The following is a 12,443-nucleotide window of genomic DNA, read 5'->3' as shown; positions in this document are numbered from 1 at the left end:
TTAAGATATTAAACATTATTTCGTCACTTTCCACTCCATTGTTGCCCAAATCGCTCCACACCGGCGCAGTTCGTTTGTGCTCGATTTGTGCTCGTTTGTGCCGTTAAAATAAACACTGTATCTGTTTTCCTTCCCTAAATATAACCAAAATATTTTCGGGGCTGTGACGTCACTCTCCACCCCAGTTCGTCTAAATCACACAAAACTGGTGCAATTCGTTTGTGCTCGATTTGTGCCGGTTTGTGCCGTTGAAATGAATGCCAAATATATTTCCCCTTCTTAGAAATAACAAAAACAATTTGAGGCAGTGAAGTCACTCTCCACCCCATGTCCTCCAAATCTCTCCAAACCGGTGGTGTTCGTTTGTGCTCGATTTGTGATGTTTTGTGCCGTTAAAAGAAACCATGTATCCATGACCTCTTTTTAAATATAACGAAAATTTAGCTCCACTGCAGAGTTAAAAAAAAAGTTAGTGTTCGTGCAGCCTTAAAATTTAAAATGTAGTCTTTTCACTTAGTTTTCACTAGCTTCATATTTAAATTTAAATTTCAAGGTAGCATGAATAATAGCTTTAACAAAAAAACAAAACAAAAAAAAAATATATATATATATATATATTATATATATATATATATATATATATATATATATATAATATGCTCGATTTGTGCCATTATAATATTAAACATCGATTCTTAATGAACATTCGCTAATATTAATAAATTGTATAGCCTATATATAATTATATAGCCTATTCAAAGCGCGTGTTTGTTTGTGCTCGATTTGTGCCAGAAATCCTGGCTGTAAGTAAAATTCGTCTTAAATTGGATATTTAAAGGGAGAAAACTTAAGCACTTAATATACCATTATCTATAGAAAACATGTAGCCTAAATGTAATTGCGTGGCATGACTGCATTTCATAGCTAATATGGTAGAGTTTTTTTGTCCCCCTTATAAACAATTATTTACCGCACTGCATAAGAAAACGAAAAAGGGACTGTGGAAAAAGGGCTCGTAGATAAAGTAGGCTTAAGCTATAGACTACTGAATGTGTGCATGCCAGGACAAATTACCGGTCATTGGAAAAAGAAATTGATAGATACTACTGTAGCTAATCAGTGAGGTAAATATATTTGTACGTACTTGTATATAAAAAATCTAAATTTAATGAAAACGAATGTTTTGTTGATGTTGTGAGTGCACACCAATCAAAGTAGACTCTTTGCAGTTCCGAATGATGTATTACTATATTAATTAAAAAATCGCAAGCGATGTTGCCGGCGCCGCCATGTCTGCGCGCTGTAGCTTCCACACTCCGCATGGATTAAAACGTGCCTAAAAGCGCACATTTATATGTTAAATGTTTTAATTAATATTGTGAAATGCATTAATTGTTTTATATCTATAAATTTTATTTTAGGCAAGTCGTGTTGATTTTGAGAAGGCTAGATACGATCAGCTCACTGTCTGCTGCTGGCGGCTTGGTCGGCAAAGAAAAAAAAGAATTTAACAAACATAAAATGTTCCAAACATATTTCTAAAATAACTTAAAGAAACGAAAATAAATACAGCCACTTTGTCATTAAAAATATTAACGAATATTCGTGGGGAATCGATGTTTAATATTCTAATGGCACAAATCCAACACAACCGAATTATAAAGATTTTTTTGTTGAAGTTAGTGTTCTGCCTTGAAATTTAAATTTAGTCAATTTGAAATATGAAGTTAGTGAAAACTTGGAGCTGACTAAATTTAAAATTTTAAGGCAGCATGAACACTAACTTTTTTAAAACTTCAGTGGCGCTATAATGGGGTGGAGACTGAAATTTTCGTTATATTTAAAGAGAGGTCGTGGTTGGTTTCTTTTAACAGCACGAAGGGACACAAACCGAGCACAAACGAATGGCAACATTTTGGAATGATTTAGATTGCATGGGGTGCAGACTGACGTCGCTGTTCGTAAAAAAAGTTTTGTTTTCGTTATATTTAAGCAGCGGTCATAGTTACATGATTTCTTTTAACGGCACAAACCGGCACAAATCGAGCACAAACGAACGGCACCGGTTTAGAGAGATTTGGAAGGCATGGGGTGGAGAGTGACGTCACTGCCCCATACTGTATTTGTTTTTTTCTAAGGAAGGGAATTAGATACAATGTTTATTTTAGCGGCACAAACAGGCACAAATCGAGCACAAACGAACGGCACCGGTTTGGAGAGATTTGGACGACATGGGGTGGAGAGTGACGTCACCGCCTCAAATTGTTTTTGTTATTTCTAAGAAGGGGAAACATATTTGACGTTCGTTTCAACGGCACAAACCGGCACAAATCGAGCACAAACGAATGGCACCTTTTGGAGCGATTTCGGCGATATGGGGTGGAGAGTTACATAACAGTCCCAAACAAATATTTTACCCATTATATTTAAGAAGGGCACGGAGATACCAGGTTTGTTTTAACGGCACAAACGGGCACAAATCGAGCACAAACAAACGGCACCGGTTTGGAGAGATTTGGACTACATGGGGTGGAGAGTGACGTCACTGCCTCAAATTGTTTTTGTTATTTCTAAGAAGGGGAAATATATTTTGCATTCATTTCAACGGCACAAACCGGCACAAATCGAGCACAAACGAATGGCACCAGTTTTGTGTGATTTAGACGAACTGGGGTGGAGAGCAGGGCCGGTTCTAGACAGGCACATATGGGGGGGGGGCAGTCAGAAATGTGAAGGGGGCATCATGTGTACGCATCATGTTCGAGCACTGTTTTTTTCCCTGTGCTTATAGTAACAGTATTTTCCTTGCTGAATTGTGTTGTTAGCTGTGTCCAAAGCCTGGAGAAGTGGATTGCACTTTGTCAGGCCTCTACCTTCAGACCTGTCCAATTTGGGTGTCCCACTTGAAGACTAAGCTCCTGCTGGTATAGCTCTTAAGGTCACTGAGGCACGCAAACCCCCTGACCACAATAAGGTGGCAATCCCTCAGGGGGGAAACTGAAAAATAAAAATTCAATAAATAAAACAAAATAAAATAAAATATCCTTAATCCAGATTTTATCAATCAACGACATAACATTTATTTTAGCCGGGTGGTCTAATTCTCAAAAACGTTTAACCTAAAGTAAGACTTAACACTATTACTAGAATATTTACAAAACTGAAAGGTTGTCTTATGAATAATAAAAAAAAACTAAGTAAAAGCAGATGGGCTATAGAACAGATCATATTATGTTTTTTTTATTCATTTTTTAATATATATATATATATATATATATATATATATATATTTTTTTTTTTTTTTTTTTTTTTTTTTTCATAAAAACGCTGCAGCTTCTTCAAAGTCTTTCCACTCCGTGACCGCGCTGAAATCCGACACAACACTACGTTAGCCTGCGTCTTGACTCATTTGCATACGGACGGTGATTGGATGTTTACCGAGGGCTAAGGGGAGGAGTGTGTGTGTGTGGGCGTGTGTGCGTGCGCTGCAGCCTGTGAATGAATACACACAGCGGAGGGACAGAGACATGAGGAAAATCTAATACCGTATTATGTAGTGTCCCTTTTTCGGCGGATTTTTCCGCTACCGCAGATCATTTTGTCAACTTGTAATATATTCATTTTGTGAGTATATTAACATGTGCTTTCTCAAGTTTTCAAAATTTTGATTTGAGGTGGCAAGACATTTATTTGAGGGGGCACTGCCCCCTCTTGCCCCTGCGTAGAACCGGCCTTGGTGGAGAGTGACGTCACAGCCCCGAAAATATTTTGGCTATATCTAGGGAAGGAAAACAGATACCGTGTTTATTTGAACGGCACAAACGGGCACAAATCGATCCGGTTTGGAGCGATTTGGGCAACGTGGGGTGGAAAGTGACGTCACACGGTCAAAAATATAATGTTTAATATCTTAAACACCAAACCAGCACAAACGTTCGTTTTTGCGACACAAATCAGCACAAACGTAGCACAAACGAATGGCATAGTTTTGGTCATTATTTCTTTTTATGGGGTGCCAACTTCACGGAGGTGTCAAAGCTGCTAAATCATATAGAGAAGGACTTAGTAAGCAGGGAAGGGTGCAGTATTTTGACAAACTACAGGTGTTAATAGGTGATAAAGATACGTATGAGCAGTATTTATTAAGATATTAGCCTAATATTTCACCTGCCTGACTGGAAATGATAAGAACAAACACGAATGTTGTCAATTCTTGTCAATTCTTGCCATGGAAATCCTGGTTCAGTTTGGCCAACCACAAACATTGTTCCTCAGACAGTTTTTTGCACTCTTCTCCTTGATTTGTTAAAACTTTTGGCAGTCTGTAGTACTCCAAATGTTTTTCCTGGTCTGACCAATTAGTACAGTCTAAAACATGACAATAACTGACCATTTTCAGCAACAATAATCATCAAAATATATATTTCAGTGGCTTTGTTTGTGTTCACTGGAAACAAATTAGGCAAAAGCTTTTATTAGCTTAACATTCCTTAGCCATCCTTAGTTACTAATCTGTTGGTCTGAAGGTGATTTTAAGGTCTTCTCAAGTTCACACAGGTGATGTAGCAGAGTAACCACGGGTTTAGTTTATCACATTAACTATGCACATGTCCCACTAACATTTCTCAAGCAAGAAGTGTCCAAATATTTATTTATTTATTTATTTTTTCATTTGAAATGTACAGTAGCAAGTAAGGTTTTTAATGTTTTTTAAAGAAGTCTCTTCTGCTCACCAAGCCTGCATTTATTTGATCTGAAATACAGCAAAAGCAGTAGTACTGTGAAATATTTTTACTATTTAAAATAACTGTTTTCTATTTGAATATATTTTAAAATGTAAATTGTTCCTGTGATCAAAGCTACATTTTCAGCATCGTTACTCCAGTCTTCTGTGTCACATGATCCTTCGGAAATCATTATAATATACTAAATGCTGTTCAAGAAACATTCATTATTACTACTATTATCAATATTTAAAACAGTTGAGTACATTTTTTTTCAGGATTCTTTGATGAATAGAAAGATCCAAAGATCAGCATTTATCTGAAATAAAAAGCTTTTGTAACATTATACACTAGACCAGAGGTGGCGAACGTCGGTCCTGGAGAGCCGCAGCCCTGCAGAGTTTTGCTTCAACCCTAATCAACGCACGGGTTGGGCTACCGAGTAAATCAAGCTGATCAAGGTCTGAAGGGTTACTAGAAATCTACAGGCAGGTGAGTTTTAATTAGGGTTGGAGCTGAACTCTGCAAGTCTGCGGTTCTCCAGGACCGGAGTTCGCCACCCCTGCACTAGACCATTCAAAGGCTTGGAATCAGTATAATTTAGTATATATCAGTATATATATATATATATATATATATATATATATATATTTTAGTACAAATATTTTGAAATTTGACTGTTTTTGCTGTACTTTGGATCAAATAAATGCAGGCTTGGTGAGCAGAAGAGACTTCTTTAAAAACATTAAAAATCCTACTGTTCAAAAACTTTTGACTGGTTGAGTATATAATTGCAGACATTTTTATGTTTGGCTTATTTGTCCAAATAGAGTATTTGTTTCTTCATCAGAACAGATTTGGAGACATTTAGCATCACCTGGATCCTCAGCAGTGAATGGGTAACTTTAAAATTGGAAAAATGTTAGTCTGTAATCCACCAACATTGTTTAGAATTGTTTTAGATCGCTGTCACTTGTAAATGATGGTTTATGTGTACATATTTCTCTCCTGATTCAGATGAGATGCCTTTGTCAAAGTAGTATTTTGCATAGAAGACTCGTATTTTAGCTAGAAGCTGTGGTTAAAAACGTCTTAGTGATGACTTTTTTATTATAAACATTCAGCTCTCCACTTCACAAGATGTTAACTGGACTGTAGATGTCTAGAAGTAGACTATTTTTGGATTATTGTGATGTTTTAATAAGCTGTTTGGACGCTCATTCTGATGGCACCCATTCACTGCAGTGCATACTGATGGGCAAGTGATGTAATGCTAAATTTCTCCAAATCTGTTCTGATGAAGAAACAAACTTATTTACATCTTGGATGGCCTGAGGGTGTTACAGTTAATTTAATTTTTTTTGGGTGATCATTGCTTTAACATTTACCAAATTAAATGTATAAAGAGAAAATATTTGATTCAGAATTCTTTTAACTTTTGAAACATGCTTTTGAAAGCAAATAATGTCAGCAAATTCTGTCTGCATATGTCACTTCTTCTGTATTTTTTAATATTGCACTTTCCAAAAGCTCAGGGGTGCTTTTTATCGAAACATTACTCTCTTTAAATAGTGACCTTGGTGGATACAACTTGCAAAATAAAAAATGCTTTTATAAACTTGTAGAAAGCATCTAATTTAAGTTTGTGAACTCTTATGGCTTTTCTCAAACTTTTTATTTAAAGATGTCGGAAAAATAAATCTTGATGTGAAGTCTGCTTTGAGAAAACATCTCTGAAACCTTAACAACGCTCCTACCCAGTTTGAACACAGCAGGTGCGACCATCAAAAGATGATCACTAGTGCCACCAAGTGGTTTCTGCTGCTTATATTTTCCCCACTGAACTCCCTTACCTTTCTTTCAGGCATCAAAGCTAATGGAAAAAATGACTGATTTAAAAAGTCGCAAGGAGTTCTACAAAGATCTCACCGTGGAGGTAAGAAACCAAATAAATGTCATATACACACACCTGCATATTAATAAAAAGTTACTTTTTTCATGACCTTGAAGCCTGTACACAGTGTAAATAAGAAAAGAATGAAAGCTGGCTTAGTGTGAATTTATCTTTTCTTATCTGTGAATTCTTTAGAGACATTTGAGTTAATAAAACCTATTATGCTCTTGACTCTCTTTAGTGCAAACATTATTTGTCTTCAGTATAAAAATAAATAAAAACATAGAGCTGAAAGTGATGAATCAGGGTCCATTTTCACAATGAAGTTCTCTAATGGTATCATAAAGAGGAGCATCATCAACCTCTTTGTGTCTATGCATTTAGCACAGTGTATGTTGAATACAACTAGACCACAATTAAAGGCACTTACAGTTTGGCAAACAAACTCCTTGCACTCCTTGTACAGTCGGTATTCAGTGGCCAGATTACCTTGAAAGCTTGTTTTAATGCTTGAGGGTTTTCTTCTTTGAGGCCTTTCCCTTCTAACCACAAATTGGCAGCATGATTAATGCATTGAAAAGCGCTGTTTGGGTATTGCTTATGTTTTGATTGATTTTGGGGGACGTTTTTTTGTGCTTCTGTAGTAAAGCACATGGAAACTACCACAGTTTAAAAGTTCGGGTCGTAAGATTTTTAAAATCTTATTAAAAGATGTCTCTTATGCTCACCGAGGCTGCATTTATGAAGTTGAAGTTATCTATTCATACATTTTAAAATGTAATTTATTTGAGTGATGCAAAGCTGAATTTTCAGCATCATTACTCCAGTCTTCAGTGTTTTGGGATCCTTCAGAAATCATTCTAACGAGCTTATTCGGTGCTCAAGAATTTTTTTTTGATTATTATTAATGTTAAAAAACAATTTTATTGCTTAATATTTTTGTGAAGGTTGTGTTTTGATGGGATTCTTTGAATAGAAAGTTCAAAAGTAAAGCCTTTATTTGAAATAGAAATATTTTGTAACATTATAAATGTATTTGCTGTCACTTTTGATCAATTGAATAATTTTGAATAATAGCAACTTGATTACTTCTTTCTATGTATGTAGGTTTTTTTTTATTATTAATTTTTTTTTGCCAATTTTATCATTCTCAAAGTGAAAAAGTATAGATTATTTAAAAGCTTTATTTACATTATATAACATTTTTCCTAGCTCAAGGTCACTTAAAGGAGAACTCCACGTCCAGAACAACAATTTACACATAATTTACTCACCCCCCCTTGTCATCCAAGATGTTCATGTCTTTCTGTCTTCAGTCGTAAAGAAATTATGGTTTTTAAGGAAAGCATTTCAGGATTTTTCTCCATATAATGGACTTCACTGGTGCCCCGATTTTGAACTTTCAAAATGTAGTTTAAATGTAGCTACGTAGCTTCAAAGGGCTCTAAATGATCCCAGCCAAGGAAGAAGGGTCTTATCTAGCGAAACAATCTGTCATTTTTTTCGAAAAAATTGAATTTTTATACTTTTTAAGCACAAAAGCTTGTGTAACACTAGCTCTGGGATGCGCGTCCACGACGCTACATGCTACAGAATCACGTGCAACGTAGACGGAACTGCAGACCCAGTGTTTATAAAGCGAACGTGCAAAGACTAATGAAGTGCAAGTAAGTCAAATGCTGTTTATAAACAAAAAGGTACAACAATGTCGGACGATTCTGAAGTTGTAGGAGAAAATGAGAAGGAGTTTTTCGCCCTACCCTATCTTTTTGAGCCGGAATACACAGACAATGAACTTAGACAGAGAGCGGAGACTGCTGCGGTGACACAAGTCTCTCAAGCCTCGGGCAGACCACATTCAAACGGGATATAGTGGTGCACATGTGGAAAATGCCAACCATTGCCAACAGAGCAGGAATCTCAATGCTATCAAGAATGGACCATATCCATTCCATTGTCAGAAAGAATCAACAAGTCAGGTGGTGAGTTGCACGTGACCTTTTGACGTGATTCTGTAGTACGTAGCATCGTGGACGCGCATCCTAGAGCTAGTGCTACATGCTTTGTGCTTAAAAGGTATACAAATTTACACTTTTCAAAAAAAAATGACAGATCGTTTTGCTAGATAAGACCCTTCTTCCTCAGTTGGGATCATTTAGAGCCCTTTGAAGCTGCATTTAAACTTCATTTTGGAAGTTCAAAATCAGGGGCACCATTGAAGTCTGTGATATGGAGTAAAATCCATATTTCCTTATAAACCACAATTTACTTACTACTGAAAACAAAAAGACATGAACATCTTGGATGACAAGGGGTGAGTAAATTATTTGTAAATTGTAGTTCTGGAAGTGGACTTCTCCTTTAAAGGCACAATATGTAAGTTTTCGCCACTAGAGGGCACATATTCAAAAACAAACAAGAAACAAAGGCTCAGTTTGATGACTGAGATTGAGTGTGGACTCATGGTAGTTGTTATCTTCATCCTCACAGCCGATGCGATCCGTGTTTCCTTGTTTTTTACAAAATAAAACTGGAATTCAAAGGTGTTTGACATCATTGGCAGGCGATGCAATGATAAATTCTTATTTCTCTGGATTTAAACATTTTTTGAAAACATTTGGGAGTAATGTAAGCACACACAACAAAATATATAACGCTATTCTAGTGGGGTTTTTTTGGATATTTTAATTAAAAAATCTTAAATATTGTGCCTTTAAAATGGAATTGATTCCTGTGATGCAAAGCTGAATTTTCAGCATCATTACTTCAGTCTTTAGTGTCACATGATCCTTCAGAAATCATTCTAATATGCTGATTTGCTGCTCAAGAAACATTTCTTATGATTATAAATGTTAAAAAATGTTATATTGCTTTGTGAAAACGGGATTCTTTGAATAGAGGGTTCAAAAGGAAAGCTTTTATTTGAAATCTAAATCTTTTTTTTAAATTTTAAACATATTTACTCACACTTTTGATCTGTTAAATGCATACTTGCTGAATAAAAGTATTAATTTCTTTACAAAAAAAAAAAGTATGACCGCAAACTTTTGATTGATAGCAGCTTGGGTACTTTTATGTATGTGAGATTTTTGCCAATATTACTGTACACCAAGTGAAAAATATTGTTTTTTTTAAAAGCTTTATTTACAATATATAACACTTTTCTCAGTTCAAGGACACTTTATTCACTCAAATGTGGGACTTTGATTGGAAAGACTGATAATTTAGCAAGGTAATAGCACTTTAGCAAGATCTTTTATGTTGATGGCAGATTCGTTATGTGTCAAAGTTTGATTCGTCTGAGTGATATTAAGGTTGTTTTAGCAACTACTCATTTATTTGTTGTAGTACACCATGGAAACAACAGCTTAATTAATGCCTTCAGAGATACAAATTCTGTCATCGTGGCAATACCACACCTTTTTACCTTTTTAACCCCTGAAGGTTGCATTTCGGTACCTTAGTAATGCATACAAGTACCTTAAAGGAATAGTTCACCAAAAGATAAAGACTTGCTGAAAATGTATTCACCCTCAGGCCATCCAAGATATAGAAAAGTTAATTTCTTCATTAGAACAGATTTGGAGAAATTTAGAATGTCACTTACGTCACTTGCTCACCAGTGGATCCTCTGCAGTGAGTGGGTGCCGTCAGAATGAGAGTCCAAACTCTCTAATAATCCACACAACTCCAGTCCATCACTTAACATCTTGTGAAGTGAAAGGCTGCATGTTTGTATGAAACAAATCCACCAACATATTCGTTTAGAACTGTTTTGGACTGTTTTTGCTTGTAAATTGTGCCTGATTGGTGCATATTTCTCTCCTGATTCAGACAAGATGACTTATAATTGATTGACTAGAGTGGTGTGTATTACTTGTGGATTAATGTAATGTTTTTATCAGCTGTTTGGACTCTCATTCTGACGGCACCCATTCACTGCAGTGCATATTGATGGGCAAGTGATGTAATGCTACATTTCTCCAAATCTGTTCTAATCAAAAATTTTCAGCAATTTTTTTTATTTTTGACTGTCATTCTGTTTTGGACTCCCATTCTGACGGCACCCATTCACTGCAGAGAATCTATTGGTGATCAAGTTATGTAATGCTATTTTTTTCCCAAATCTATTCTGATGAAGAAACAAATTCATCTAAATCTCAGATGTCCTGAGGGTGAATAAATTTTAGATAAATTTTCCCCCTTTTTTTTGCAAATATAAAGCACAAAAGTGCACCTATTTGATTGACAAGCTAATGATATACCTTTTACACATTTTGTCTGACAGTAAATTATAGATGTACATCAGCAAGTCTGTGGATTGAGCTAAGGAAGAGTGTCGCCTACACAGTAGCGCTCAGCTGCAGAGGGGGTGTTATATAGGAGGTGTTTAACTTTCCACTGCAGTGCTGATGTGTGTGGGCCCGACTAACACTGAGATCCTAGTGCCTCCACAGAGGTCTACATCAATGCTTTAACACCCAGAGATGCAGCACTACTCATCCCTCAGACCTAAAGGCACAGAAACGCCTCTTAGCACTGTAATTCACTAATGCATTGCAAAATTACTGCATATTCGGCCATCACAGAGGCGTAATTACAAAGATTTATTAAATTCAAGTGGCAATGTCTAATGCATTTATGTAAGTCACACAGTTCTCTGCATATATCTGGGAAGATTGCTATTCAGGGAAACAGATGCATTGTACTGTATAGTTACTTAATGCATTGGATTATTTATTATACTTTTAGATCCCACTGTACCTGACATCTTGTATAAGAATGTGTCCTGCTGAATTTTATAAAACTTTTTTTCTCCATATCATAAAAAGACTTTACAGCCTGCTGAAGCATTTCAGGTGTAATCATATATGGAGTGAGGGTCTATCTATGTAAAAATAAAATAAATAAAAAAGACAGAAACATATAAAGCCTGTCAAAAGCATTCTAGCCTGACTCACAGCAGTCAATCAGCCCTCATGTTACACATAACAAACCAGCAGCAGATTTCTCATGATAGACAGGTTTGCTCTTGGTGTCTAAATGTCTTTCTCACTTAATATACAAGAAAATTTTGCAAGTTACACAATTTAAATGGGCAAACTGGTGAAATATGTGAAAAAGTATAAGAAACTTTGTATAGAGGGATACAGATTAAAAAATAATGCAAAATTACATTAATGTAATATACACTACTATTTAAAAGTCAAAGAAATTAATTTTAGAATTCCAAGTCAGAAAGTTAGAACTGTCAGATGTAAACTCGCAATTCTGACTTTTTTTCTCAGATACTTTTTCTCAACTACTGTCAGAATACTACTTGTGAGATATAGACTTGCAATCGTGAAAATTAAAGTCAAAATTGCAAGTTATAAACTCACCATTGTGAGAAATAGTCAGAATTGCAAAACATATGAAGTTAGAATTGTCAGATATAAACTCGCAATTCCAAATTTTTTTCTCAGAATTGTAATATGAAAGTGCAATTGCAAGAAATGAAGTCAGAACTGTGAGATATAAACTCGTAATTACGATTTTTTAAATTAGAATTGCAAAATATAAATTCACAATTGTGATTTATAAAGTCAAAAGTGTGAGATATAAACTCAAAATTATGAGTTATAAAGTCAGAATTGCAAAATATAAACTCACAATTTTTATTTATAAAGTCAGAATTGTCAGATATAAACTTGAAATTCTGACTTTTTCATAGAAATGTGATGCAAACTCACAACTGCAAGAAATAAAGTCAGAAATAAAAGAAATAGACTCGCAGTTGCAAGTTATAAGGTTAGAATTGTGATATAAACTCGGAATTCTAACTT

The 12,443-nt window shown here is 35.3% G+C and overlaps 1 protein-coding gene across 1 annotated transcript in view; it reads left to right on the top strand.

Moving 5' to 3' along the window:
• The first annotated feature begins 6,597 nt into the window (after positions 1-6,597).
• Positions 6,598-12,443, top strand: part of plppr5b (phospholipid phosphatase related 5b) — a 66,223-nt gene continuing 60,377 nt past the window's right edge. Inside the window, exon 1 of the mRNA XM_051097543.1 lies at positions 6,598-6,660. Within this exon, the coding sequence (XP_050953500.1) occupies positions 6,601-6,660 (60 nt within the window). The 5' untranslated portion in view covers positions 6,598-6,600. The remainder of the gene's footprint in view (positions 6,661-12,443) is intronic.

Source organism: Labeo rohita, chromosome 24, assembly GCF_022985175.1.
Source record: "Labeo rohita strain BAU-BD-2019 chromosome 24, IGBB_LRoh.1.0, whole genome shotgun sequence".
In the NCBI taxonomy this organism is placed as follows: Eukaryota; Metazoa; Chordata; class Actinopteri; order Cypriniformes; family Cyprinidae; genus Labeo; species Labeo rohita.
This window is presented reverse-complemented; position numbering and strand designations above follow the sequence as displayed.